We start from the raw sequence: 26503 nt of genomic DNA on the forward strand, positions 1-26503 counted from the left end.
AACAATGAAAGATGTTAAAAAAGAAGAGTTTCCTGAAGAACCCGCAGGGTTTCCTGAAGCAACAGCTAGCATTTATTGAGCATTTACTGTGGACTAGGCACCACCTTCATGTTATAATTCATGTGGCTGTGTGTGAGGTCAAGTACCGTAAATATTCCCATTTTACAGATGAAGAAACTGAGGCACAGAAAAGAGAAGTAATTTAGCCAAGCCCATAAGGCGACATATTGAAGCTCCAGAGGCTAAGCCGTTAGCCACTATGAATGCTCGTCTGTTGGAAAATTTTACCAAGTAAGGAAATAAAGATCCTAGGCGAGAATTTGACGTTGTACCAGGATTTGGGGACGCAAATTTAGTTCACTTGGGAGACAGAATGTTCAATGGGAGAAGCCCAAGGGAAATAAGTGTGTGCTATAAAGCAGAATAGTTTGTTTTTTTAATTGGTCTGTTTATTTTTGTAACTACTTCTTGTATCTCCTTTCCCAAGCCCTCCTACGACGTTCCTGGGCGTAGGGTACTAATTAGTCTAGCTGGGGATCTTCATGCAGATTCTGGATGGAGCGGCAACCAGGGCATTCCGTGAAGACCCCCAGATGTTGGGCTGCCTCAGTATGAGGACGTTAGCATGGAATTTTTAAAATAAGGACGGTGCTGGAGAAGATGGGGCTTGTCATTATGGACGGATCTCTGGGTGGGAAGGCACAGAAGGAGGGGCAAGTTCCTTCTTACCTCGGAGAGCAGCGGCGTAGGTTCCTTCTGCTGTCTTCCTTCTTCTCCACCTAACATGTGCACTTAGGAAAACAGTGAACTTTTTTTTTTATAATCCTGGTGTTACAAACTCGCCCAGAACTCATCTGCATCTGATTGATTCCTTTTAAAGTCACTTCTGTTGATTATAAAAGAAACTTAGCAGCCGGTCTGTCTGCAAAGCTTGGGAGATCTGGGGTAGGGCCAGGAAGTTGTTCATAGCGGAAGAGCTGATGGGATCCAGAAAATGGGGCTGATTCCATACTCACCTAAAGCCAGCCACGCCAATGGACCCCTTCTAGATCTAAAAACATTAATATATACATACATATATGTGTGTGTGTGTGTGTGTGCACGTACATGGGATATACTTTATGTCCAAAGTGAGGTACAGAGATTTGGTGGGAAACACATTGTTTTCAGCGTGACGGAGCCACGGCAAAAGCGATCTGGCCCCCTCTGATGTAATCTGAGGAATGAAATGCTGGCAATAACTAACCCCAAGGGCATCCCTTTACCCAGATCGGTTGTGGTTTGCACAGCTTGCAACTGTTTACATAGAAAGGATGGGGAGCGGCGGGGAACGGGGTATCAGCCAACAGTTTCTGACGTGCGTTTGAATAAGCCGCCCAACAAGAGCAATAGGAGGAAAAGAAAAATCGTGAGCAGGGGTGAAGGAGCCAGAGGAAGACGGTCCTGCTTCCCCTTCCTCTTAATCAAGTCGGCACAGTGTTCTGCTGCCAAGACCTTCGGGCTGGGGGCAGTGGCCGTGCTAACTTCCTCCAGTGTGGGGTCTGAGTCAGGGGGCCTGCAGTCCCACGTTGAGTCCCCTGTGCCTCCCACGAACGCAAAACGGGGTTTCTGTAGCGGTGGTTTTTTACTGTAAATAGTCCCAGACGCTCATTCGTCTGCACAGAGGCCCTTTGGCGAGCGTCCGTCCTGATGGCTGCGTCGCCATGGAAATGAGTGACACGTTGGTGATGAGTTGTCTATTTCCAGATGGACCTCTTCATTCCTTTGAGAAATTTGACAGACCATTTTTATGTATTTGCTGTGTACACACGGTGGCGCGTCCCAGGGTCTTGCTGGCCCTTTTGTTTCCTGCCAGGATGACTTTTGTGCAGTGTGTGGTGTGAGTACTAATGATAGGTCCGGCTGGACCTACCTTTTGTAGGCGTGGCTGTTCGTTTGCTTTTCTTTGTAGCCAGTCTTAGCGGGGTCGTCTCACCCGGCAGCGGCTAGCCAGCCGGGATGGTTCATGGCACGCTCAAACCTACCCTTCTTGCTAAACCGGGATGGTTCTGTCTTGGTGTTAAAAGAAAGTCTGTAGCTGGGATAATGCTGCTTTGAAAATCAGGCAGCTAGCAGCTTTTCCATTTCACTGAAGTAAAATACTAGAAAAATATTAATAGTGTGTCTGCTTCTTTCAATTCAGTTGTGTTCCCTGGAGGGATGAAAGAGACTGAAGACTGCAGATTGCTGGGGAGCTCGAAGCGGTGGGGGTGGCTGGGTGGGATGGGAGAGGGCAGGGGCAGGGAGAAGGCAGGGGCAAGGGCGGGGCGCTCCTCTCTGGAAGGAGCATCCGCTGGGCAGCCAGCCGGCCAAAGGGCCAGTCGGAAGTTTCTCCCGGAACATCGCTTAGATCCTAAAATGTTGTGTTTTTTCCAGTCTATCATGTGAGTGTTGGGGTCCTGTAGACGAAAATCATACAATCCACTGGAATTGTGTTAAAATATATGCTATGTATGTGTGTGCACAAGCTATATTTAAATGATTAGAGATTCACCATAAGTAACTATGATCACAATTTACATCAGTTAAATATTAGTAATTATCCCAGAGAACCATGGTTTATAAATATTAATGTCCCAAACCAAAGTTAAGGGGAGGCCCATCTTTAAGTATTATTTTTTTCTTTATTTTTATCTCTGTAATCATGTTGGGTGCCTAATTTGTCAGTCTTTTTTTTTTATTATTAACAACTGCTTTTCCAAATTCTGAGTAAATAATTCTTAATTAAATGTGCCAGTTTTATAATTTACTTTCATTTTTTTTATCTTCTGAATACGAAATTGGAATGTGAGTTTCTCGTGTGTTGTAATTGTAGACCAGAATTCATTGATTAACTTGTCAGTGCATTCAGGACTTGGTGGCCCTATAAAGGGCTCATTACCGCAGCCTCACACCAGTCTTTTCCTTCCAAAGGAATTAGAGTAGGAGCAATCACCACCTTGAATTGTCAGGTGGAAAAAAACAATTGGCTTAGCCAGGAACGAGGAGTCTTTATTCAGACATATGCAAATGTGTTACTTTCGGAAGGATGATAATTTTGAGAAACCTTTGAACAGCGTAATTAGCTGTTGAAATGTTACTATAACAAATGTCTTTGGGGCTAGTGTCTTAAGGGATAGTATGAAGAAGCCTGGAACTAAAGAAAATGGTATAAATGAAAGGCAAGAAATTATATAAGAATATAGTCATTATATCAAATTAATCATAGGCAATAAGAGAATAGATTGCAACTTCCTAAGCTGATGTACAGTCTCTCTTAGTGACTGGCATCTTTCAGGTAGCCTGGCATAGACATTATTTCATGCCAAGTGCTAGGCGGTAGCCCATGCGTTAGTTCGTGAAATTTTCTAAGTCCGTAATTCCAGGGATTTTTCCCCCGACAAATCAAACTAAAGATGACTCAACGTCCTACCTATTTTTGACTTAGTGTGCCCAAGTCATATCCTGTTGACAGGAATCCGATGAGAATGTCATCATCGTCATCACGAACCCTCCACCCGGGAAGAGGGCTTTGGCTGCAGGTTTTCCTGAGTTTGTCTCACGATGTTTGGCCATGTCGGGGTCTGTCGCATGCTCTCCCTCGCTGTCGTGAGGTCTGGGTATCGCCAGGAACCCCCGTGCTCTCCAGCCCTGAGTGATATACCCCCTGTTACATCCATTGGCAATTATGTCTCTTCACACATGTGGCTTACAGAGAAGTTAAATGAAAGTGTGTGCGTGTGTGTGTGTGTGTGTGTGGAGCTTATGATATAGCTGCAGACTGCCCCACATTTAATATGGCAGTTACAAATAGGAAACATTTATTCCTTCTTGTTTATATCTTGTTGTTGATCAATTAAACTCTTTATAGTCTTAAACAGCACTTCACTGTTTTTATTTTCCTGCCCGAGAGACAGTAAGGCGTAAATGAACTGCTGAACATCACTGCCTCTGGCGTTTGAACTCACATTCTTGTAAGGAAAATACCAGTTCACAAGGAGAACCTTCTTCCTTAGGCCATGGCGTGATAATGGCCTGGTGTGTGCAGACTCCAAAAGGTTTTGGAGATGGAACAGCGTATTTCCTCTGCCACCGTTTGCTTTCTGTGACAGGACCAGGCAAGGACGCCGTCATTAGCTGCCAGCACGGTGCTGAGGTTGCCCCAGTAGACAGAGGACAGCGCCTCCCAAAAGGAGACTGCTGAAGCTCCGTCCAGATATTTTAAATGGACCCCGTAGAAAGGACACAGGGAAATGGCTCCAACAAATGACGCTATTGCGCTTTTCTCACTGACACTTTCCTACCCTTGTGAAAAAGTTCTAAAATATCTTTTCTTTTTCTTTTCTTTTTTTTGATACTCAGATGAGTATAGGATCAAACCGGTGGAAGAGGTCAAATACATGAAAAACGGGGCAGAAGACGAGCAGAAAATAGCAGCCAGGAACCAAGAAAACTTGGTAAGAATGGAATTTCTCATATTTAAAAAAAAACGCATTTTGGTGACACCATTGTAATAAAATCCGCACTGCACATTTAAATGGCAACTTACATACTGGGCCCGAGATTTCTTGAAAATGCCGTCACTATTTATAGCTTGCCTGGAAGCCGCCCCATTATTATTCCTGTATCCTGTTTGTTCCTGAATTAGCCCTTCTTTAATCTTGATAGAGAATGCTCCAGGGGAAACAATAGCCAAATTATGAGGGCTTGAAAATGGTTACATTTAAAGAAAAAAGCCTGAAGTAGGGTTGAGATGCAGGGGGAGAGGACCATTCTTATCTTTCTCTCCGCCCCCTTTCGCTCCTGTCCGGGTCAGGGTTAAATGGATGCGTTTCATTATTCTGAACATGGAGTGTGTTGGGGAAGTTGCCTTTCCTAGGAAAATAATGTGCTTCTAAGGTAGGTCTCCATCAAAACAGTCAGCGTTTCACATCTTGTGGTAGAGGGGCTGTAGTTGCGGTAAAGGTGCTGTAGGTTTTGACTTAATGTGAGAATTATAATGCCCTGAAATGAGGGTGGGAACCTTTTTCTTTAATATGAATCAACATGCATGCTTCAACTTAATGTTCCATCGCTATGAAAACATTTAGTTAATTGTCATGTTAGCTGATTTCTTACAAGCGGTTATAAATTGTTCAGAGTATGCGTGTGTTCAGCTGTGATGGAGCCAAATAGCTTTTCTGTTTTCTTTTGGGATTATTTGCTATTTTTTCATGTTTGAATGAGTACATTTTTAAGAAGCTTGCAGTGCCATAAAATATTTTCACTTTGACGGAAACTCCTTTTTTTCTGTTATGTGCTTTGTTTTTATGATTTCTGCCAGAGCAGAGGGGGTTAGCAGAATGCTAACAGGGCCCGTGAGACTTAAGGCTGTCATTTTCCACGATATGCTAATGAACATAATGGGCTACTTCTTTTTCCTCTGTTTTTTTCCTGAACATCTGATACATGACTCAAAACACTAACGTATCAACAGCTAAGTACTGTAGATCGCTTTCAAGGAGTGGAAATACTTTGTAATAAAACCTTGCTCCAAAAATGGGGTTTGGATTTTAAGGTGTCACTGAAGTCACGGAGATTCATTGTAACCTGTGGCCTATTTTAACATTGACACTAAAATCCAGGGAAAGGTAGCTATGACTAAATAGGAGAAGTTAGTACTATCAGACTTTTATGCACTGAACAGATAAATAGAAGACCTGAGTAGCTGAAGCATCAGCAGTCATTTTCCTACTTTATTTTACTGAAAACCAGAGCTTCTCCGTGCTCGATGTAATTCTGGCTTGATTTATGAATCTCATCTTTAATAATACTCCCGTGAAGACACCGGTGACCAGCCTGGCAGGGGCCATTTCCTGGATCTAATGACCAGCGTGTGTCTCTGCTTCCCATGACCTTTCTCTTACAGCGTGTGAGTTTTCCCTCCGCGTGCTCTGGTCACATTTAGGCCAGGTCACCGTTTTCCCTTTTCTCTTAGAATCACTTCCTAGGTGCTCCTGAACCTTTTTCCAGCCCTGCGGCCAGAATCCGCGCTGGGGCTTTGCTCTGCAGACCGAGTGGAGATTCAAAGAGAGGGAAATTTCTGGTCCTATTTGCTTGTGGATCCCCCGCGACAACCCCCACACCCTTTACTCTGCCCGCCAGTCAGAGCTGGGACCCTACACTGGAATCTTTAAGTGTATGAAGACTTCCAAGAGGAGTGGAGAGGAAATGGGAGTCGTTGATTCTGAGGCCTCCAGACTGCTTTCCAAAAGTGAATGATGTTCACCTATCTGCACGCATGTCATCTTGGTCGCCTGCTCCATCCCTTTAGGGTTCTTAGCCAGGTATTAACCATGTATGTTGCTTGGGAAAACTTCTGGCCTCCTAAGTCTGAAACTTACATTGGGAGGTGGCTGAAATCGATGCCAAGTCTTGATTTTAAATCCGTGAAAACAGTCTAAGAGTCAAGAAGCTTTTGTGTGTCAAAGCGTACTTCTTGAAATAGTTTCACAGTTCCAGAGCCAGATTTTTCAAAATGCGTGCAGCCGTGGCATTAACCTTTAAAGTATTCATCTAGAACTCTCTCACGGTGAACTAATGGAAAGAGGAAGGAAAGACTGACTCTCACATCCTTTATTCTTTTCTTTTGTTTTACACGATAACGCCTAACTCTCACGAGGTGCTTGTCACATACCGGGCACTGCACTCAAAATCTACACCGTGCACAACTCGTGGGATCCTGCCGACAGTGCCACCACCAGGCTGTCTTTCCCCACAGCTGCTGGGCGGGAGGTTTAGAACAGTAACTTGAAGCCACAATGAGCAAGTGGCAGAGCTGAGATTTGAACCCAGGCCGTTTCTGCCTCCAGAGCCCCCATGGTCATCAGCGTCACGTCATCCTGCCTCGAATATGTTTGCCGAGCCTTTGAATTTCTACAGTTTGATTGCCTATTTTGTATAAAGACATAAAGTCCCTGTCTCTCCCCCAGGAGCGTACAAAAGAGTTAAGAGAACAGTTCAACAGATATGTTAGTGATGGCCTCTGTGTACAGGGCTCTGTGCTAGACTGCAGAAAAATAGAAAAATCAGGGAAGCACAGAGGTTCACCCCAGGCCGTTGAGTTGCAGGGTACAAGGTAAGCGGAAAATGACTAGAAACAAAACAGGGGGAGGTGGATTCCAAAGCAGGAGGCGATAGAAAGTGCTGCCGAGATCAGAGGAGGCCGAGATCCGTCTGCTGGGGCATCGGCCCCCGCTTCATGAAAGAGCTGGCATGTCCAGTGGGCCTCGCAGGACAGAATGGGAACGAGTGCCCCAGGCTGACGTAATAAAACTAAGAAACGCAAACCGGATTTAATAACGAGAAGAAGAGAGAGTGTTGGTGGGGCGGCAGTGGGAAACTGGAATCAAAATGCTGATGGGAATCAAAATGTTGAGGCTCTCGCGACATCAAAATGTAGACAGAGCCTCGGTGTCCGGCTGAGATGTCTGAAATCACTTCCGTGGATTCAAGGGAGACTTCGAAGGTTTTCCGCAAGAGCTCGGCATGATAAGATTATGATTCGGGAAAGACTGTGTGGCAACAGCAGGCGTATATGGCTTGGTGTGGGGTGCACAGGCGGGAGGTAATTCATAATAGTTTTTGCAGGAAACAACAAGCTGGAACCAAGGTGATGGCAGGGGGAATACAGGGTCTGGTACAAATAACTCTCCCTCCTTTATTACAGACTCATAAGCACGTAATTCTGGGACATAGCAATATCACAGTCAAGCACACCATATGACATTTTAGGTGACATGTTCAAACTGAAACTATAAATTATTACACTCACATGATTACCCGACCAACCACATTCAAGTAGGTGTTCCTTCTGCTAGGCCCTGTAGTAAGGATTTGGGCTGGGCTGTAAGAGAGGCAACAAGCTATGGCAGCTCATTATAGATACTAAGAAAAACCAGAAGAATCGGGATATACCAAGATCATGACCCCCTGGAAAGGTGACCAGTAGTAGTCATAATAAATAGTGACCTCAGTGAAGTGGTACAATCAATGGGAAGATTGTGTCTGCTAAGAATACAAGGCCTTCCTCCCTCCTTCCCTCCCTCCCTCTCTCCCTCCCTCCCTCCCTTCCTTCCTTCCTTCCCCCTCCCTCCCTCCCTCCCTCATTCTTGCCCACCCTTGACAAGATCACAGTGTGGTCCTCAAGGGAGAAAGTTGAGCCACTGATCACACCATGTGACAGTGGAGCAGGAGCTGACAGAACACCTGTACTACTGGGGTCTTGGGCTCTGTGCCTTGGAGGACACAGAGGCACATCGGACATAAATCCCACCCTGCACAGCGCACTTCCCAGTAGCAATTAGAAGGCACGTGACCGAAGCGACCACAACTGAAGGAACATGGTGAATGTAGAAGCTGGTTTTGAGCAAGCAAAGCTTTAGGAGCTTGCAGAACATCTACGTGGAGAAGTCTAGCAAAGGGCAAAAAACGAGGGTGTGTGTGGAGATGAGGAGCATTGCCTGGGATGTGTTAGGTGTTCAGTACACGTGTGTTTGCTTGAATTGATGGGGCGCTGGATGACTGAGAGCAGTTGGACCTGTAGCAGTTTTCGTCTAGTAGTTTGCTCAGTAGTATTTTGGTTGACATTCAATATTATACTAGTTTCAGGTGTGTAACGTGGTGCCTCTACATGAATACACCTTACAAAGTGACCCCCACAGTAAGTCTAGTTAGTACCTGTCTATCACCGTGCATAGTTACTACAAGGTTTTTTACTCTATTTCTTATTCCCATGACTTACTTTACCACTGGAATATTTAGCTCTCCAGTCACTTGGGTCCTCTGACTGCAGTTTCTGTGGGTGGAGGAAGTTCGTGCTGGTTTTCCGAGGCTGATGATGAATCATTTGTGTATCAACCATTTACGTACTCAGTACAGAGATGTGCATTTATCCCAGTTTTCAACATCGCTGGGCATCGTATGTTCCACAGTACTTCTCTCGGACTTTAATTCCTTCCTGCGGAAGGTGCTGTGGGTGAAAGATGATGTATAGATATACAGCGATATGGGTCCTGGTTTCATCATTTCTAGCTTTGTAATTTCGGTCAAATACTGAAAACTTCTGAACTTCAAGCTGTTTATATTTGGAACCAGGGAATAACAAAGATGATTGAAGTGTTCACAGAAAACGTAGGATGTGTTTAGAATCTTAGCAAAGGGAGGCATCAGCCTCGGAAAACCAGCACGAATTTCTTAAACAACCTATCACAAGCCAAAAGCTATGGAGGAAGAAAAGTGGTTTTATTTCATTAGATTGAAATTCAATCTTCTCTAAAACAATAAATGCCACAAAAGTAGTTAGTAGGTAACAGCCTGGGGGAAATATAAATGGCAAAGGATTAATATCAGGGATTTATAAAGAACATTTGTAAATAATTAAGAAAAACGAGAATCCATTAGAAAAGTAGGTAAATGAAACGAACAGATAGAGGGTATTGGGCGGCAAGCATAGGAAAAGATGCTCCACGTCACTAGCCCAGTGGGTGCTCCCTCACCCAACTCACTGCTTTGGAAGACACGCAGATTTCTCTCCCAAAGGAGCTGACTGCCGCCAAAGGTATGCTCCCCTGCATGGCGGTGGGCTACTCTGTAGAACACCCCTGTGCCTCTGCTCCCTGAGTTAACTGTGTGTTTTCCAAGAGCCGGTGTGATGGTTTCTCAGCCTCTTTGTCCTGGTTGAATGGCACTGTAATGGCGTGATTTAGGTAAGTAATGTGCACACCAGTGACACACAAGTGTGGAAGGAGAGCGGCTATTTCAGTGAGAATGGAACGCTGGAGGGGGCCTCGGGGAAGGCCCAGCACTGAAAGCTCCCCGTTCAAGTGAATGCCACACTCCGGTGATTTCACAAGGGTCTCATGTTCACAGAAGAAACCAAAGCAGGGATCCTCGATGTGTGTCATCAGGTTGTGGGTCACACAGGGAGCCTGTGGGGCCCTAGTCGGTGTGGTTCTTCACTTAAGGGGACCTTGTTCTCATTGTCAAGAGAAGGGAGAAGAAATGCACGTCTGTGTTTCTACCATAGAATAATATAAACATTTTTACATGGCTCTGCTTCAACAGGCTTCACTCTTTAATTACCACTCTGGATGGCATCGCCTAATACATTTTTTATGGTAGTCAGGAAAATGCAACTTGAAACGTGATCCTTTAAAATGGCAAAAAAAAATATTTCAAGTTCGATAGTATTATAGTTGGGCATGGTTGTAGGAACATATGTATTCACATGCTAGTAGTAAACAGCTCGGAGGACAATTTCGCGGAATCTATTAAAAGTTAAACATACACACCCATGACCCAACACTTCCACACCTTGGCGCTCGCCTAGGCAGCTGCCTGTGTGCCTGGGGAAGCTTGCGCAAGACTTCTCCTGCAGGTCTGTTTCTAGTCATGAAAAATTGAAAATAGCCTTATGTCTGTCAGTAGGAGAATGGTATAGCTGTAGTATAGTAGAAAGCAATTATATGGAGTGACTAAGCTTTATGAACTGTCATGGGAAAATGCAAGTTATAGAATAGATATGTATAGATAGGATATCACTGAAGGTTTTTTAATAAAACAGGACAAGTCTGTGTATAAGATCCAGACAAAAACCTGAATGGATGTGTCCGAAACTACCAACAGCGGGTACCTGAGTTAATGGGGGAGGTAAGCATGCCAAGGCCCAGTTTCCTCCTCGGCAAAATGGGTGTCACAGTCAAACCCACTTTATGAGCAGGCGGTTGTGAAAATGAAATAAGATGCGTCTGCAAACTCAGCACGGTTTCTGGCAGTCACTGTATCCCTCTCGTTATTAGAGCATATCTGGAGGAATAAAATACAGGTAAATGAACAGTGTAAGTTTATTACACCAAGATATATACATTCCCGTAAAGGTGTTCTCACAATTGGGAACCCTCTAAGAGTCTATTAAACGCCTCCTTTTAACAGACACAGCCAGGTTTACTCATTCAGTGACTTTCTAGAGCAGCGAATGTATTAGCAAACTGATTTTTCTGTTTAGAGGTTGTTCCTGGTGATCTGAACAAGGACTGTTTGTCTCTGAGTGTCCATCCTCCCATGGAAGGTCAAGGAAGTGTTTTTAGAAACCAAATAAGACAAAGACGGTGATTTTTAATTGCCCCAAATTCCCAAGTCATTTAAACATTCCTAGTACTGTCGAGAATAAGGTGAAATTAAAAAAAAATAAAACATATTACAGAGTCCAGCTTTGGGAAGCGCCTGTTCCCTCTCCTCCTTCCTTCCAGGCTCCTGTTGGGTTTGAGCTCCAGCTGAGGCTGGAATGGGCTGGAGGGAGATAATTCCTGGTTGGGGAAAATCCAGAGGGCTGAGGGCTCCCAAACCAAATCGAAGATAGAGTGGTCCTGAGGGTGTCTGATTGAGACACGGGAAGCCTCTTCCTGGGGCAGCTTCATAGACATCACTTTCCCTAAGACTCACTCCCCCAGACCCCCTGCCTCCAACCAGTGATCTCATCCGCACTTCCTGTTCTCTCACGCCTGTGACGTCGAAGTCAGCCTTGGGTCTTCCCAGGTGATTAGATGAATAGTGTCGGGAACCCAGACGTGATTGATCTACCTGAACCTTTTAGTTTCTTAAGGGAATAACAGCCCAGGAGAGCAGAGGTTTGGGTGGTATCATTCTCTTTCGTTCTGTTTGTTGCGGAACCAAAGGAATGGGAGGAGGGGAGGATGCTATTGATCTTGGAGACGTTCTATGCCCAGCCAGCATGTTCGTGTTCCTTGAGCCAGGCACCTCCAAAGTCTTACAGGCTTTTCTGGTGCTGTGCTAATTTGTTGAACATAGAACAGGAGTAGGGTTTAATTCTCTAAGAATGAGGGATTGTCGAACCAGCCTGCTACATTTTCAAGTGTCGAACAGAAGCAAAGTCCCTGATTCAGGGATGCCGTGTTAGGAGGATTGAAAGCATGCCCACAAAAGTGCTCCGTAAACATAAAGCCCAACACAAATTATGGTGATTGCTGTTGTCACCAAAGGACACCTGGGTTTGTTTCTGAGATGTTTTGCTATTTCATGGCGGAGACAAAATTAAAGCACAGCACTCTTATGGTTTTCAGTCAGAGTTAACAGCCAGTCCCCTTGAACAAAGACATAGCGACTTCATTCTCTGAGAAAGAGCAGTATGAAAGTGGGTACTCAACAGCCTTGGCCACATGGCTCAGTTGATTGGAGCGTCATCTTGTACACCAAAAGGTAGCGTGTTCAATTCCCAGGTAGGGCCCATATGGGAGGCAACTGATCAGTGTTTCTCTCTCACATCTATGTTTCTCTCTCTCACCCTTCCTCTCTAAGTAAAAAATAGGGAAAAAAATAAAGTGGACACTTAACAGATACAGAAATCAATAAATTGAAGGTGGTTTTTGGAGCAACTCCTATAATTATCCAAAGAGCTAGACAGAACAGAACATGGCTGAAATCCTATTTCAAATGGCTTTTTCCTCTCTCTCTTCCCTACGAGCCCGCTAAACTGACCACATGCAGGTGAGCACATCCTTAGGTCCCTGGCACAACATACTTCCAGAATAAATCCTTTTCTCAGTGTTCTCAGTTCTCACTGCCAGCGAGGCATTGTCTGGACCCTGGAGGAACGTCAGGATTGACAGGGCACAGCTGGGACTCTCAGGAAACTCAAGGGGAGGCAGATGCATACACAGTAAGCCTCTGACAGGGGCCCTAGGGAAACCTTATGGGAGAACCAAAATGCAACGGTGGACCCTGGCTGGGAAACCCAGGGAGAGTCTGAGAGAGCAGGCGCTGCAGCAGGACCCTGAGCTACAGCAAGTTGCCACTGGCAGACGAGGTCTGGAAGGGAATTTCAAGCAGAAGGAATCGTGCGAGCCAAGCACGGGGATGTGGCATGAATAATGAGTAGACTGGGAGGTTGATGGGACACGTCGGGTTTGTTTGGTTAGTTGGCGTGTTTTGGCTGTTTTTTTTTTTAAGTCAGCATATTAATTTCCGGTTTATAGATGGCCACATGCTTTAACCAGTGCACAGTGTTTATAACTACAGAATAATGAGAACAGACCTCTGCTCGTCTCATTTGAAGATCGAGGGTGTTGATAGTGACTTCCCTTTTCCCAGCATTGTTGCAAAATGTGATGGCTTTTCAATACGCTCTCCTTGGATGCAAGGAGCTGCCTAGAAGTTGTTGTACACAGTTACTCCCGACCTTCTTCTGCTGAGCAAAGGACAGCGTCTCATTTGTCCTCTGACACTTTCCCTGTTTAACTGTGGGAAGGACAGCAAACATGAATAATACCTTGGATTTAGACTTTGGGCCTCTTCACCAAGAGCAAACCATAATATTTCATTACAAAGCAGAAAGAAGCCCTTCTTAAAAGATTGATTCGATTTGACCCACTTGGTCATTTTTCAGATTAGATTTATTTACCTAAAATACAGGCATTTTTTAACCGAAGGGGCTCAATGACAACAGCAGCATGGGGAGAAGCGAGTGACAACTCGGAGGGCCACCTAAGACTCCACCATCATTGTTAGACTGTCTAGAGCAAAGGTGTCAGACTCCTTTTCACCAGGGGCCACATCAGCCTCGCGGTTGCCTTCAAAGGGCCGCATGTCATTTTAGGACTGTATAGATGTAACTACTCTTAACTAGAGGCAAGGAGCTCGGCACTGCCACCGGGTAGAAGCAAGGTGCTGGGCCAGATAAAACAAGGTGGAGGGTTGGATTCGGCCCATGGACCTTGTGTTCGCTACCTATGATATAGAGCAGTAACACAGTGGTGTGCCTTTTCTGCAGGTTGTTCATATTTCTCTCTTATCTGTTGCATGATGCTAAAAATAAAACCAAAGCATCTAAGTTTCACTCATCGGTTGGCACGCTCAGTGAGGTAGCCTCACCCGAAATTAATAATTTATGTCCTGGAGGTGAGAGTATCCAAAGAAACCTTAATGTTTCCAAGAGTCTGAGCTGCGCGATGTGTCTCTTCTTGTGGACTTTTCTGGGGGGGGCAAATGATACCCAGTATTAACAGCGATAAGGATTCACCAGCCCTATTTGTTTTTCAAAGATTCTTGGTGATGTTGACAGCAAGTTCTATACCTGTCATTCAGAGAAGAGAGAAATAAATAACCGGGCAGACAAAATTCATACATTTCCTCTAGAGGCAGGAGGGTATATTGTTTAGCTTGTCAACATCCTAATAGGTGTATGAAGGTACCATTGTCACTGCCTGCTTTGTTCATAATCAGTCTAATTTAATTTATTTACTGGGTGCTGTAGATGATAATAGATGCCCAATTTCCTCCTTCTTTGGAAATTAAAGCAATTGATAATGACAGTGATATTTTCCCAAACTCAATGAGCTGGCTCCATTTTTTTGTTCATCCCAGAGTGTGATGGTATAGCCCAGGTTTCCATGTGCTCGTAGGCTTCTGCTAATAACTAGATCATTTGAGGGCTTGCTTAGTGGGAGGAATCCCTTTTTTAAAGAATGCTTCATGGATTTGCACGGTTGAGGGCACTTAGACCAGAAACAAGACAGGAAACTGGGGATTGGACTAAAAGATGAGGTTTGGGTGGTTCAGGAACAAAGCGCATGTTTTGCTGTTGGAAGGTTGGCTGGAACGAATGTGTGTCTCCCAGATGCTGACGAGGGTTCCTTTACTTGTTCTGCATCTGGGGCAGGCTGAGCCTGAAATGAGTGACAAGGAACACCAACTGTAGGGCCACAACAGAGAATCTCATTCAAGTGAGACGGTCCCTATGACGTCCTAACACTCCCAAGGCGTGAGCTCCTGTCAGCCAGTCTGCTGGCTAGGAGCTGGTGATCTAGTGAAATGAGACAAACAAGGCGTGGCTCTTGGATTTGGTTTATCCTTGTTATTCTCTACTTACCTGTCCTTTTAAATTAAATTAACTTTTCCCTGATTATAAATGTGCTGCTTGCTTGAATTATTCTAAAGCATCCTTGGGAAATAGAGAAATGAGTAAAAAAAATAAAATTAGACATTAATCCCATAATAATTGTGTGTGTTTCTATTCCTAATATACATAGGAATATAGTTTTTCTGGGGGGAAAAGTGGACCTGAATTTCTCACAGAGCTACGCCGAGTCTTACCCCATGTCCAGCAACCATGGTCCTGGCATACTTTCCCGAGTGAATTGGCAAACTAAGATCCCACAAAAACCTTCGTGCAAAATGTTGGTAGTAGCTTTATTTATAGTCACCAAGAAACTGGAGGAAACCAAGATGTCCTCGGTGGGTGAATGAGCAAACTGTGGCCCAGCCACACAGTAGGGTGTTCTGTAGTGATCAGAACAACGGGCTCCCAAACCATGAAAAACATGGCTGCATGTTAAGTGTATTTTGCTAAGTGGAAGAACCTAGTCTGGAAGGAGGTAATATGGTATGATTCTACTTTTATGACACTGGAAAAGCAAAATGATAGACATGGCAAATAGATCAATGATTTCCAAGGATTTGTGGGGAAAGGAAGGCAGAATAGGTGAAACACAGGACTTTTTCTAGGGTAGTGAAACCATTCTGTATGACGCTGTCATGGTAGAGAACGACTTTCTGTGTGCGTCAAAACTCGTAGAACGTCTACACAATGAAATGACATTCAGTGGGTCAGGGGACTCTAGGACAGAATGTAGACTGACAGAACAACCCGACAGATTACAAATGCAGGAAGTAACCTCGGCGAAGCAGGTGGGGGCAGAGACCTGCAGACCAAACTGTGGAAATGAACGGACACTGTGAGACTAGGAGGAAAAGCAACTGTACATACGCACTATACTCTCTCTTTTTTTTTACTAAGGAGCTAAGAGTTAACCGTTGTGAAAAGACTAGAATTAAATAGCGGATGTTAGATGGTAAAGCCAGGTTCTCACTGTTGGAGTGAGAGGTGATGGGCCCTCAACAGGAGGTACGAGGGTCACCCTGTGGCAGAGGATTAGAGCTGGAGACATCGGTGTGTGTTGACGTTCGGCCTCATAGAGAAACAGATGGATACATGTAGAAGTACTGCTAGATATATGTATATGCATGTCAACACACACATGTATGGGCATGCATCTAGGTGTATACTTATGTGCAGTATATATGTAGATACATGTGTGTATATAGGTATGTGCATGTGTCGCTACATGTATACACACACACTTGTTTGTTAGCTGAGGGGACCCGGATGCAATGTCACCCCAGTAGCAATAAGCACACACAGTGCCCAGGTCTTGTCTCTAAAAACAAAGAAGGAACCAGCACTGCTTGCATGAGTGACTGGCTGTAAGGCTGAGGGACACAGGAGATGGTCCGGGAGCGCTGGCAATGCCGGAGCTTAGGACCTGCTCACTCACTCACACCCTCACGCACAGACAGCAGTGTGACCTGTCGAAGGGACGCAGGAGCCCACTGAAAGAGTTCCTAGCGGCCACAGCTGAAACAATTTGAGCAACGAAATGAATAATATAGTTTTAGATTGTACTATCAATCTGGTATAGGAGGCAGTGTGTTTACTTTATACGAAGTATAACATGAATATCCATGAGTCTGAACTGATATAAATAAATGATGGAATAAATGGAGAAGAGTTGATAAATCTCTCCAGCAGAATTTCAAATCATGTATGTATCTGCCCTTGGGGAGGCGGAGCCTAACTTCCCATTTCTTAAGTTCGGACTGTGTGCAGGGACTTCCTTAGAAAAAACAGAGGATGGAAATGAGGGGGAAGGGCAAGGTTACAATGGCGAACCCTGACAAACACTACCCCAGCCCCGTGGTGAAAATGGGTGAAAATGAATGTCAGTAGTGATACGTTATCTTGATAATATATCCCTTCGATACTAAGGGACCAGAATGGCATCTTATCTCCATGGTCTTCCTCCTTAAAACCCAGGAGCTCAGTCAAAAATCACGAGAAAAACATCAGCCAGATCCTGTTCAAGGGACGTTCTACAAGTCTGAGCTGTCTAAATTTTATCTTTTTGATTCACAACATTTTCCTTTTCTATTATTTGGCTTTTGAGAGGTTTTTTTTTTTTTATTTTAAACCAAGAAATCACATTAGCATTCAGAAATACTGGCTTACAAACTACTTTGCAAGCACTCCTGAACACTGTCAAGGTCATCAAAATAAGGAAACTATGAGAAACCATCACAGCCAAGAGGAGCCCAGGGAGGCATGGCTACTGAACAGAAAAAGGACACCAGGGAAGAGCTCAGGAAATAGGACTATCAGATCGACGTGGGTTGGTTAATTGTGACAAAGTACCACCCTCAAGGAAGGTGGTAACAGAGGAAACTGGTAGCGTAGGGTTAGGGTGTCAGGGAACTTGTCTATTTATAAACAGTGAAAAACTATTTACAATGATAAAATTTATTTAAGTATAAAAAGTGGACTTGTATCTTATATACCATCACTGCACCTTTTGAATATACTATAATTTAGCACTTCCGTGAACAGTTTTCCATAATACTTTTTGTCTCCAGTCAGTCCCCTAGGATAAATCCCACTACATGGGATTATTGAGAGAGACATGTACACTCCATTACCCTCTCTCCAAAAAAGAAATCTTAGGCCGACTTGCCTTTGTACCAAAAAGTGCCCATTTCTCTTCTTCAATATGTGGGGGCTTTTGCGAGTTTTAGTTGTTGCTACCTGTATCTTTTTGTGTTGATTTTCGTTTCCCTGATTGCTAATGAGTTTTCACCTTTTAAAATGTGTCTGTAACTTCTCCTGGAAGGTCTACCACCAGGATGATATCTTTGCCTGTTTTATTTAGGACCTGACATAAGGCAGGTACTAATAAATGCTGAATGAATAAATGAACAGACTATATTCCTTAGGCTTTAGTTTTGCTGGAATCGGAGATTTTCCTTTTACCGGAATCCAGAAAAGAAAGCAGGACAAAAAGAGAATTGGTTAATTCTGTTCTCACACGTGAATGTCTTTAGCAGGAATTCCTAAGTGATGGCCTCCCTAGACCTTATTCAGATAAGCTGACCCATGCTTTACAGTATTGCCTTTGAATCCGACCCAGAACATTGCCTCGCGAGAACGTTGCACAAGATGGAAGGAACTGTGACATTTAGTGAATCATTACGTGAGCCGAAGTTACCCCAGACTGCATATTCTTCTGCTATCAGTCACCCACCCCTTCACTGGTACATCCATTCCATTAGGATGCAGAACTCAGAGGGCAGTGTATTTAAAACATTTGAAATATTCATCAGTTATTTCCAACAGTGTGGAATGAAACATATCAGTTCAGTGGGACAGTATCCCTTCACTGGCTGCCAGAAGATTGGGGTCCTTCAGCGGATTTCAGACTCCTGACGAAGAGCGTTACCAAGGTTATAGACCAAGAACCTCAAAACTTACAAGGTTCCTGCTTCAATCTCAGGGCAGCTGGGAGTCTTGTAAATGATGCAGTCCTTCCACCGATGCTATGGGTCTTGTTCTTTGGAGAAAGTACTCTTAAAAGTGACTGCTTAAAGCAGCCATCAGTTTGGGGGTGCATTCAGATTACCCACTAACCGTAACAGTATTTTCTGAGTTGAAGCTAGGGTGAGTTTTTTTACTCCTCAAATAAAAACTGTTTTGCTTCTCCTTTTTTTTTTTTTTTTTTGCAAATAGTGATATTTTGCTTTAAGGTGAAGATGAACGTACCTACAGGGATAAATGGAAAAAATAGCTTTTATCTTAAACTTACTGTTAGCTATGAAAACCTCCTTTGTCTTATTTTTACATAAATTTCGATGATTATAATTATTTTTGTGTCATTGGTTTCCATGGGAAATTAACTTCATTTGTAACTTAATTCGTCTCATCAAATTTACACAATATACTCTTCCTATATACTTTAATTTGATTAAATCATAAGCTTCTAGTTTGAGCTGTCTAAATTTTACCTTTTTGATTCACAACATTTTCCTTTTCTATTATTTGGCTTTTGAGAGTTTTTTTTTTATTTTAAACCAAGAAATCACATTAGCATTCAGAAATACTGGCTTGGGGTTCTGATTGTGTAAGCAGAAGCCATGTCAGTGTTGGGACATACACAGGAATTTTGGGACGGGCTCACACATTGCTTCTGAAGACTAAACTCCCAACAGAGTATGGGGGAGTTATCGCTGGGAAGCGGGCTTAGGGAACATCCTCCTTTTCAAAAAAAATGTTTTTTCTGCATGTAAAATGTTGCCCTCCTTAGTAAACATGCATTCCTTTTAAAACTCAGGAAAAGGAAATTATGCGAAACACATTTAAAACCCAAGGATTAACAGTGGTGGGTGTACAACTTCCAATGCTAGTTCCTTTTTACTCCTTGCGACGGGCATCGTGGTGAGAGGAGGGAAGGGGGCCATTCGGCCAAGTCCTGTCTCAGTTGAGAACCAGTGGAAACTTCATTCTGCTCTCGGTGGCCTGGTCAGCGGGGGAGTGCATCTGTGTGTAACTTTCCGAGACTGTGTAAACCCGGAAGGTAGATACATTCACATGCGGGCAATTGCTTTGGCTTTTTAGTTCTTTAAAAAGATACAATGTCAATACTATTGTGAATCTATTCCCATTATTTGGCAAAATGGCACTAATTTTTAAATTTAATGTTTCGAGTTAATGACAGGAAAGATGAGTTATCCAAATTGCCCAGAGAATGGAGAATGTGCTGACGAAGCACCTTGATTCCTTTATTTTTGCTTGGTTATTGCAAGTTTTTAAAAACACGTTTGCCTCCCTCTTTATTAGTAAGTGCAGGATTTTGAAGATTAGTACATTTTTCTTTTATGATTCAGTATCTTGCCTGGCCTTAAGGTCACGGTTAAAAGCACCAAAAACTGAACAACACACCCAGAAGTTGAGTAGACTTGCTTAAATCTGTGCTAGCCTTCTGACATCTGCTAGCGAAGACTTCATTTCTTTTGTCTGCACATTATTTCCTTTTATTTTTTGCATTATTATCGTTATTCCTTTTCAGTCCTCACCTGGGGATATGCTTCAGGGATCTTAGAGGAAAGGAGAGAGAGAAATATAAACGTTGATGTGAGAGAGAAACATGGATCAGTTGCCTCCCATAAGCACCCCAACCAGGGATCAAACCCCAAACCTTCAGGTGTATGAGCCGATGCCCCAGCCAGCTGAGCCGCCCGGCCCGGGGCCACATTATTTTATTTTATACTTAATCTCTAAGTATCGTTGGCACCCCCTGCCATTCCTCACATTTTATTCTTTGACTTGGGATATCACTAGTGCTGAATTCTCTCTCATCAGCCAGGGGGGATTCGGCAGAAAACACGCACATAAATGAGGTGACCGGCATTCTGAAACTTCCAGAAGTAATTGGTGTTTGGTTAGTGGTTTTTGTTTGTTTGTTTTTTAACTGCTGAATTTCGTACAACTTTTATTTAAGAAATGAAGTAAAGAGTGTTTTGTAGATTGACGGCACTAGGCTTTTCTTTAACTTTTTTGAAATTGCTGTTCAAGTACAGTGGTTATTGTTCTAAAAAGACAAGTGTTTGGCAGCCTGATGGTAAACGGACTGCAAATATAGCTAATCATTTTGCTGAGAACTCACTCTGTGCGCTGGTTAAAAATAAAAGCATCAGCTTTGGAACAGAACACTTTGTATAGCCTATTTTTTGAGAAATAGCCCAAAATGTAAGAATGTTTATATGGGTACATTTTTATCATTCCCCAGTTCTTTAAAAGAACGACCCTCTATTAGAGAATTTGCCCAGCGACCACATTAGGTATACAGGATATTTTAATATACAGGGCCTGGCGGAAGTAAGGCCTGCTTGATTGTGGCTGATAAGGTAATAATATGGGTGTAATAATTTCTAGTTTTAACTTAAACATTTCACCTAAAATGGCATATGGTATGCTTGAGTGTGATATTGTTATGTTACAGAGTTACATGCTTATGATTTTGTAATAAAAGATTTTGTAATAAAAAGAGGGACGTTGTTCGTGCCAGACCCTGTATTTCTCCAAAGATCTACTCCCAGTTGCTTAAAAGAAATAGTTGCTTCATGTTACAAGAAAACAAACACCACCAGTGCTCTGATGATTTATTATTGCCTAACAAGCCACCACAAAGTGTGGGGCCTTAAAATAACAAGCTATTATCTCATGTTTCTGTGGATGAACGGAGTTCAGCCAGGCAGCTCCTGCCAAGGGGTGCTCACGCACTTACACTTGGCTGTTGGCCGGGGCTATAGCCATGCTAAGGCTCAGCCGGGCTGGATGTTCCAGATGGCGTCTTCACGGGGTTGGGAGTTGACGTTGGCCCTGACCGCGACTGGGGCTACCGACAAGCGCCTACATGTGACTTTCCCGCGTGGCTTGGGCTTCTCACAGCACGGTGGTCTGAGTGCAGTCATGCTTCTCATGTGACAGCTGGCTTCCTGGAGGCAGCAGCGCCTTCTCCGATCCTTTGTCAGAGCAGCCACAGAGCCCGCCCAGATTCAAGGGAGTGGAAGTCTAGGCCGGGCCTCCTGGTGGGGGGTGGCAAGGTTGCATTGCACAGGGGCACAAGCGGAGAGAGACTGTAGCAGTCATCTTCGGGAACCACAGCCAGCTGCCGCCATCTACGTGTTCAAATGTCAGGGTGTGTAGGAACCTCTTTCTGTGAAAGGGATTGTGGGCAATCCCGTTGACTTCAGAGACCTGGATTATGTCCTTGGTTCAAATTTCCACTTTCAAAGAAAAGCTGACAGAGAAACATATCTACCTCATACTTAAGGAAAACACCAGTTACCCAAAAGGGTAAATGTACAAATCCTGGGAAACAAAACCAGTTATGTTGTCCAGGAAGTCTTCTCAGATCTGGGCTGGCCCTGGTCACGAGCCTGGGAAGAGCAGTCTTCAGCATCAAACCTAGCCAGGCTACTCTCTAGCTGGATGACCCTACGTGAACTCCACGAGCCTTGGTCTCTTGACTATAAAATAGGAGTGATTTCTACCTATCTGTGTTGTATTGAAGAATAAATGTGGTCGTTTTGGTAGAACGCCTAGTATGCTAAAGACAGCTGTCTTGCCCTGGTCTCTATTTTCTGATTTCTCTCTGTATCATACGTTTGAAAACCTACCAGTTCCTAGAGGGTTTCGGGCACTTCAGTGCTTGTAACTTAGGTTTTACTATTTTATTGAGCATCGTCCATACAATTTTGTTAACAGAATCTTCTAACTAATTTCAGTTTCAGGTCTTCAAGCTTATACATATAGTATCATAATCAATATTAATGATTGTTTCACTTTCCTACAAAAGTTTTCCAAGATGGTGGTGGATGTTGGGTCACTGCTTTTAAAGTGAGAGATCTCCATTTTCATGCTACCGTCGAAGTTTCAGATTTAAATTAGCTCACGTTGTTGGAATTCAAGAAAGAAAACAAAGTAAATTCTCAGGACCAGTGAAAATCCACTACTCATTAATGGGGAAAAATTGCATCTGTCTCCAGGCAGGCCTCTTGTCTCAAGAGCCTGCTAATTAGCTAAATGTTTGGCATATCTCAGTAACCCTAGTAGCTGTATAATTAAAATTAGCTTTGGACACACAGTATCTCACATCTTATCTTCTTGAAAGTGTCTTCTTCAACTGAGAGCTTTCTAATAATAGTTGCTCAGCCCTGAGCTGATCTCAGGATAAAGGGAGAGAACGTGTCCACTAAATGAGTCTTCTTATTTTGTGTGTTTTTAAAGAACGTGTAAGCAGAAAACACTTTTATTTTTCAAAAGGTTCCACTCTGTTTTTTAGAGGAAAACATAACTCCTTTATGGCCGGGGTGTCAATCTCATTTTCCCCAGGGGCCCCATCAGCCTCGCGGTTGCCTCCAGAGGGCGAAGGTAATTTTAGGACTGTATAAACGTAACTACTCCTTAACAGTTGAGCGAGAGCTTGGCGCCGCTACTGGGTAGAAACAAGGTGCCGGGCCAGATTTGGCCCACGTGCCTTGTGTTTGCCACCTGTGAAATGGGGTGAAAAGCTCCAGGGATTTCCCACTCATTGAAGAGAGTACAGAAAGATTCGGCATAGGTGGGCAAGTAGTTTAACCCCTTTTGAAGTTGTCCACTTAATTTTTACACGCAACTTTAGGAGCATCGTGAACTAGAAATGCTTTCTAAGGTTGGCACTGGTGTGGTAGAGTAAATGTGTTATCAATGACCTGGGGAAAACATGTGTCAAGCCCCCTCATTTATTGATTCACTCAGTCCGTCCGTCAACGATCACCATTATCACCAGTTACGTGCCTGTTTTTGTCCTTGGTTTCGGGAATTATGAGGAATACATACAATCCCCTCTAGAAGAGGGGAGGCAGGCCAGTGAGCAGGCAAAGTCGACGGAGTGTACGAACATGCCTGGTGGGTAAACACAGGGGACTAATGTACTTAACCCAAACTTAGTACATCAGGGAAGTCTTCCTGGTGGAGGGGTACCTTTACATTCTCATTTCGCCAAACTACCTATCACGTCAAAGCCCCGTGACAAACAGCATAGAGAAACATGGACTCCTGCTGCACCATCTCTTGTATGTAACGAATGATGCTCCAATGTTGACCCGTGATCCCTGGGGGATCTTTGGGACCTGTGCGCAGGACCAGGAGTACAGCAGTACACAAGACTGTGTACAACGTGGCCTTTGTGAAGCTCGTGGTTTGGAAGAAACAGGCTGGCAAAAAGCATGAAAACAGTGTGGTACCTGGTGACTTGGAAGCACAAATAACTATGTCAAAGAGCAGCAAACAGTGGAACAATTAACCATGTCTCTCACGCTTCTGGAATGCGGAGCCTTGAGGGGCGAAGGAGTCTTGAGGAAGACCAGCTGCAGAACAACAGCAGGAGCAGAGAGGCCCAGAGCTTCAAAGGTCACGCTGTGAACTCAGAACTTTCCCAGATCTGGAGAGAGGCGCGTGCGGGCAAGGTTCGGGTTCACAAGGACCGTGTACCCTGGGTCATCATCCTCTGCTGACTCAGCACCTGGCTCTGAGATCAGACAGACGCCCGTGCAGACCTCAGCTCTCGCACGCACCCGCATGTTAACAACATCGCCTCTCTGAGCCAGCGTATCCTGAGGACACAACCATAGGGCCTACCTAACGGACTCTTGTAAGGGCTCCATGCGATGATGGGAGGAGGTAAGGGAAGCACTTAGCAGACAGCAAATGCTAGCGGTTGCTGCCACTGCTGGATTTGATCCCACGGACGCTGCACGCTCCTGAAGGTCATCTTGCTGTTGTCACTGGAGATTACTGAGCCTCTTCTGCATCACCGTAACATGTTGTTTTGCTATTAAAACAAGGCGATATTTGTAAAGTGCTTAGAACAGACAGTGCCATGTACGTAGTAAGTACTGTCCAAGTGTTTATCATGGAAGTTGGATTCATTTAATCTGCTAAGGGACAGAATCATCGTATCCTCGTATTATAGGTGAATTAGCTAAGTTTAGAGAAGTGAAGCCTCTAGCCTAAGGCAGAAAGAATAGCTAATAAAGTGTAGAAGTGGCATTCAGCCTGCGTTTTTTTTTTTTCCATGTCGTGACAGCTGCATCTTCAGAAGTGGTTCAGAAGTACACACAAAGTCTCACCATCGCAACACGGTTTTCGTTTTTGTGAATTCTTTTCTCGGATGCTTTCTGTCCTTGCTCGGGTGTAAGTACTAGTGTTAGAGCGTGGCAGTCCCAGCCCGCACGTGATGTTGCATTCCACTCTTTTCTTAGCATTCTATCATTTTCCATTATCCCTCAGAGTCATCATGTTAAACTTTAATGGATGTGTAAAAGTACTCTAAATTGATTTGCTTTAGCGTCTGTCCTGCTGTGGGGGACTGTCCTATTTCCTGTTTTTCATTATTATGTACTACATAATGCTTCTGTAAGCATATCCTCCAACACAGCCCTTTTCTTCTGTTGATTTATTTCTTCAGATGAGTTTCCAGGAGCGAGTCCTTTGGGCTGTTGCTTATGAATAGTTTTCTTGTTTTTGACACGCATTGCCTAGTACCTTCCACCAGCAGCACACAGAGACGGCCGGTTTCAACACCCAAAGAGGCAGTCTCTCTGGCAATGTGTTTTAGTTATTCTTAAAACTCTTGCTAATTTCACTAAGAATAAAAATTAGGACACTCCAGGCCGTGTTATTTTTTTTGGGAGTTTTGATTTTTATTTTCTTTAATAATCCATTCTTTTTAAAAATGTCACTGAATGCAATATCCTCTTTCATGCTGCCTTTCCACTCTTGGTTTTATTTTTCAACTAGTAAACATTTCTTGAGTATCTGTACCATACCTCTACTGCTTGTTTCGGAAGCAGAAGCTAAAGATGAAGGATTTTATAGTCTGGTGGGTGAGATTCATGAGCAAGTAGCCAATTTCAGCCTCCTGTGACAAGGACTATAGAAGGTGTCCCCGCATGGTAAGCATACGGAGCCACCAAGGGCAGGGAAGAACAGACCGACCCCTTGAATAGAACGGATGTTGAGCTATTCTCAGAGAGATGAAGATGCTACAGTTACATGCATGTGTGAGTATGTTTAGCAGGCAGATGTGGATACACACAGATGTGTGCGTGTGCACCCAGACAAAAATCTGGAGGTGTTTAACATTTGGTCACCGTTGTTATAGGATGGCAAGAGGACCACTTGCTCAAAGCCAAGAGCCCTGATGAGAGGGGAGACGGGCGGAGACTGAGCAGCCCAGGCAAGGGGAATGAAAAGGCAGGGCAGTCAGATGGGGGGGAGCAGGAGAGGACAGCTGGGGAAGGAGGGAGTTGAAAGAGGGGCCGGGTGGTGGCCTCAGCCAGGTGCTTGGGGCTGGGGGCAGAGACTCTGTTGAACTGAGCTGATAGGAGATCATCGGTGACCTTGACACAAACAGTCACTGTGCCTTTTTTTTTTAAGTCAGCCTGACACCTTGTGCCTTTTAATGCCGTTCAGAATGTAAACATCCTGTCTATACTTGGGATGTAGTGCAGTGGAGAAGGAGCCTGGACTTCAGCGAGTCATGGCTTTGCAACTTGCGAGCTAGGTGACCCTTGGGAAAGAATCTTAATACCTTTATGGTTTACCTTTACTGTGAAAGTAAACTCTTTGCAGTGTCTCCCAGGGCTTTTGGTATTTGATGAACCGATTCTGTACAAGGCTGCAGGCAGTGCCTGGCAGTCACAGGTCAGGTCCGCTGCACACAGCAGTTGTTCTAATGATTGTGATTGCTTTAAATGTGATAGAGATCACTTTAAGGTAGTGACCAATTTATCTGTCCCAGACACGCTGTATTTTACGATTCATAGCAAAGCAAGAGAGTAAAGCGGACTGGGTTAGAATCCCACTTCCTTAGCACTGGGACCCGGCAAGTGATTTTACCACTCTGGGCCTCAGTTTCCTCATCTGTGAAATGGAGGCAATAGTACCCACCACGCAGATTTATTTTCAGGATTAAAACATTTAGAATACTGCATAATAAGTGCC

The 26503-nt window shown here is 44.1% G+C and overlaps 1 protein-coding gene across 1 annotated transcript in view; it reads left to right on the forward strand.

Annotated features, from left to right (window-relative positions):
* CUNH1orf21 (chromosome unknown C1orf21 homolog) overlaps window positions 1–26503 on the forward strand; it is a 116173-nt gene that overhangs the window by 25872 nt on the left and 63798 nt on the right. Inside the window, exon 2 of the mRNA XM_037034871.1 lies at window positions 4381–4475. Coding sequence (XP_036890766.1) covers window positions 4381–4475 — 95 coding nt within the window. The remainder of the gene's footprint in view (window positions 1–4380; window positions 4476–26503) is intronic.

Source organism: Sturnira hondurensis, unplaced genomic scaffold (genome assembly GCF_014824575.4).
Source record: "Sturnira hondurensis isolate 20B ecotype Veracruz unplaced genomic scaffold, ASM1482457v3 Scaffold0022215, whole genome shotgun sequence".
Taxonomy (NCBI): domain Eukaryota; kingdom Metazoa; phylum Chordata; class Mammalia; order Chiroptera; family Phyllostomidae; genus Sturnira; species Sturnira hondurensis.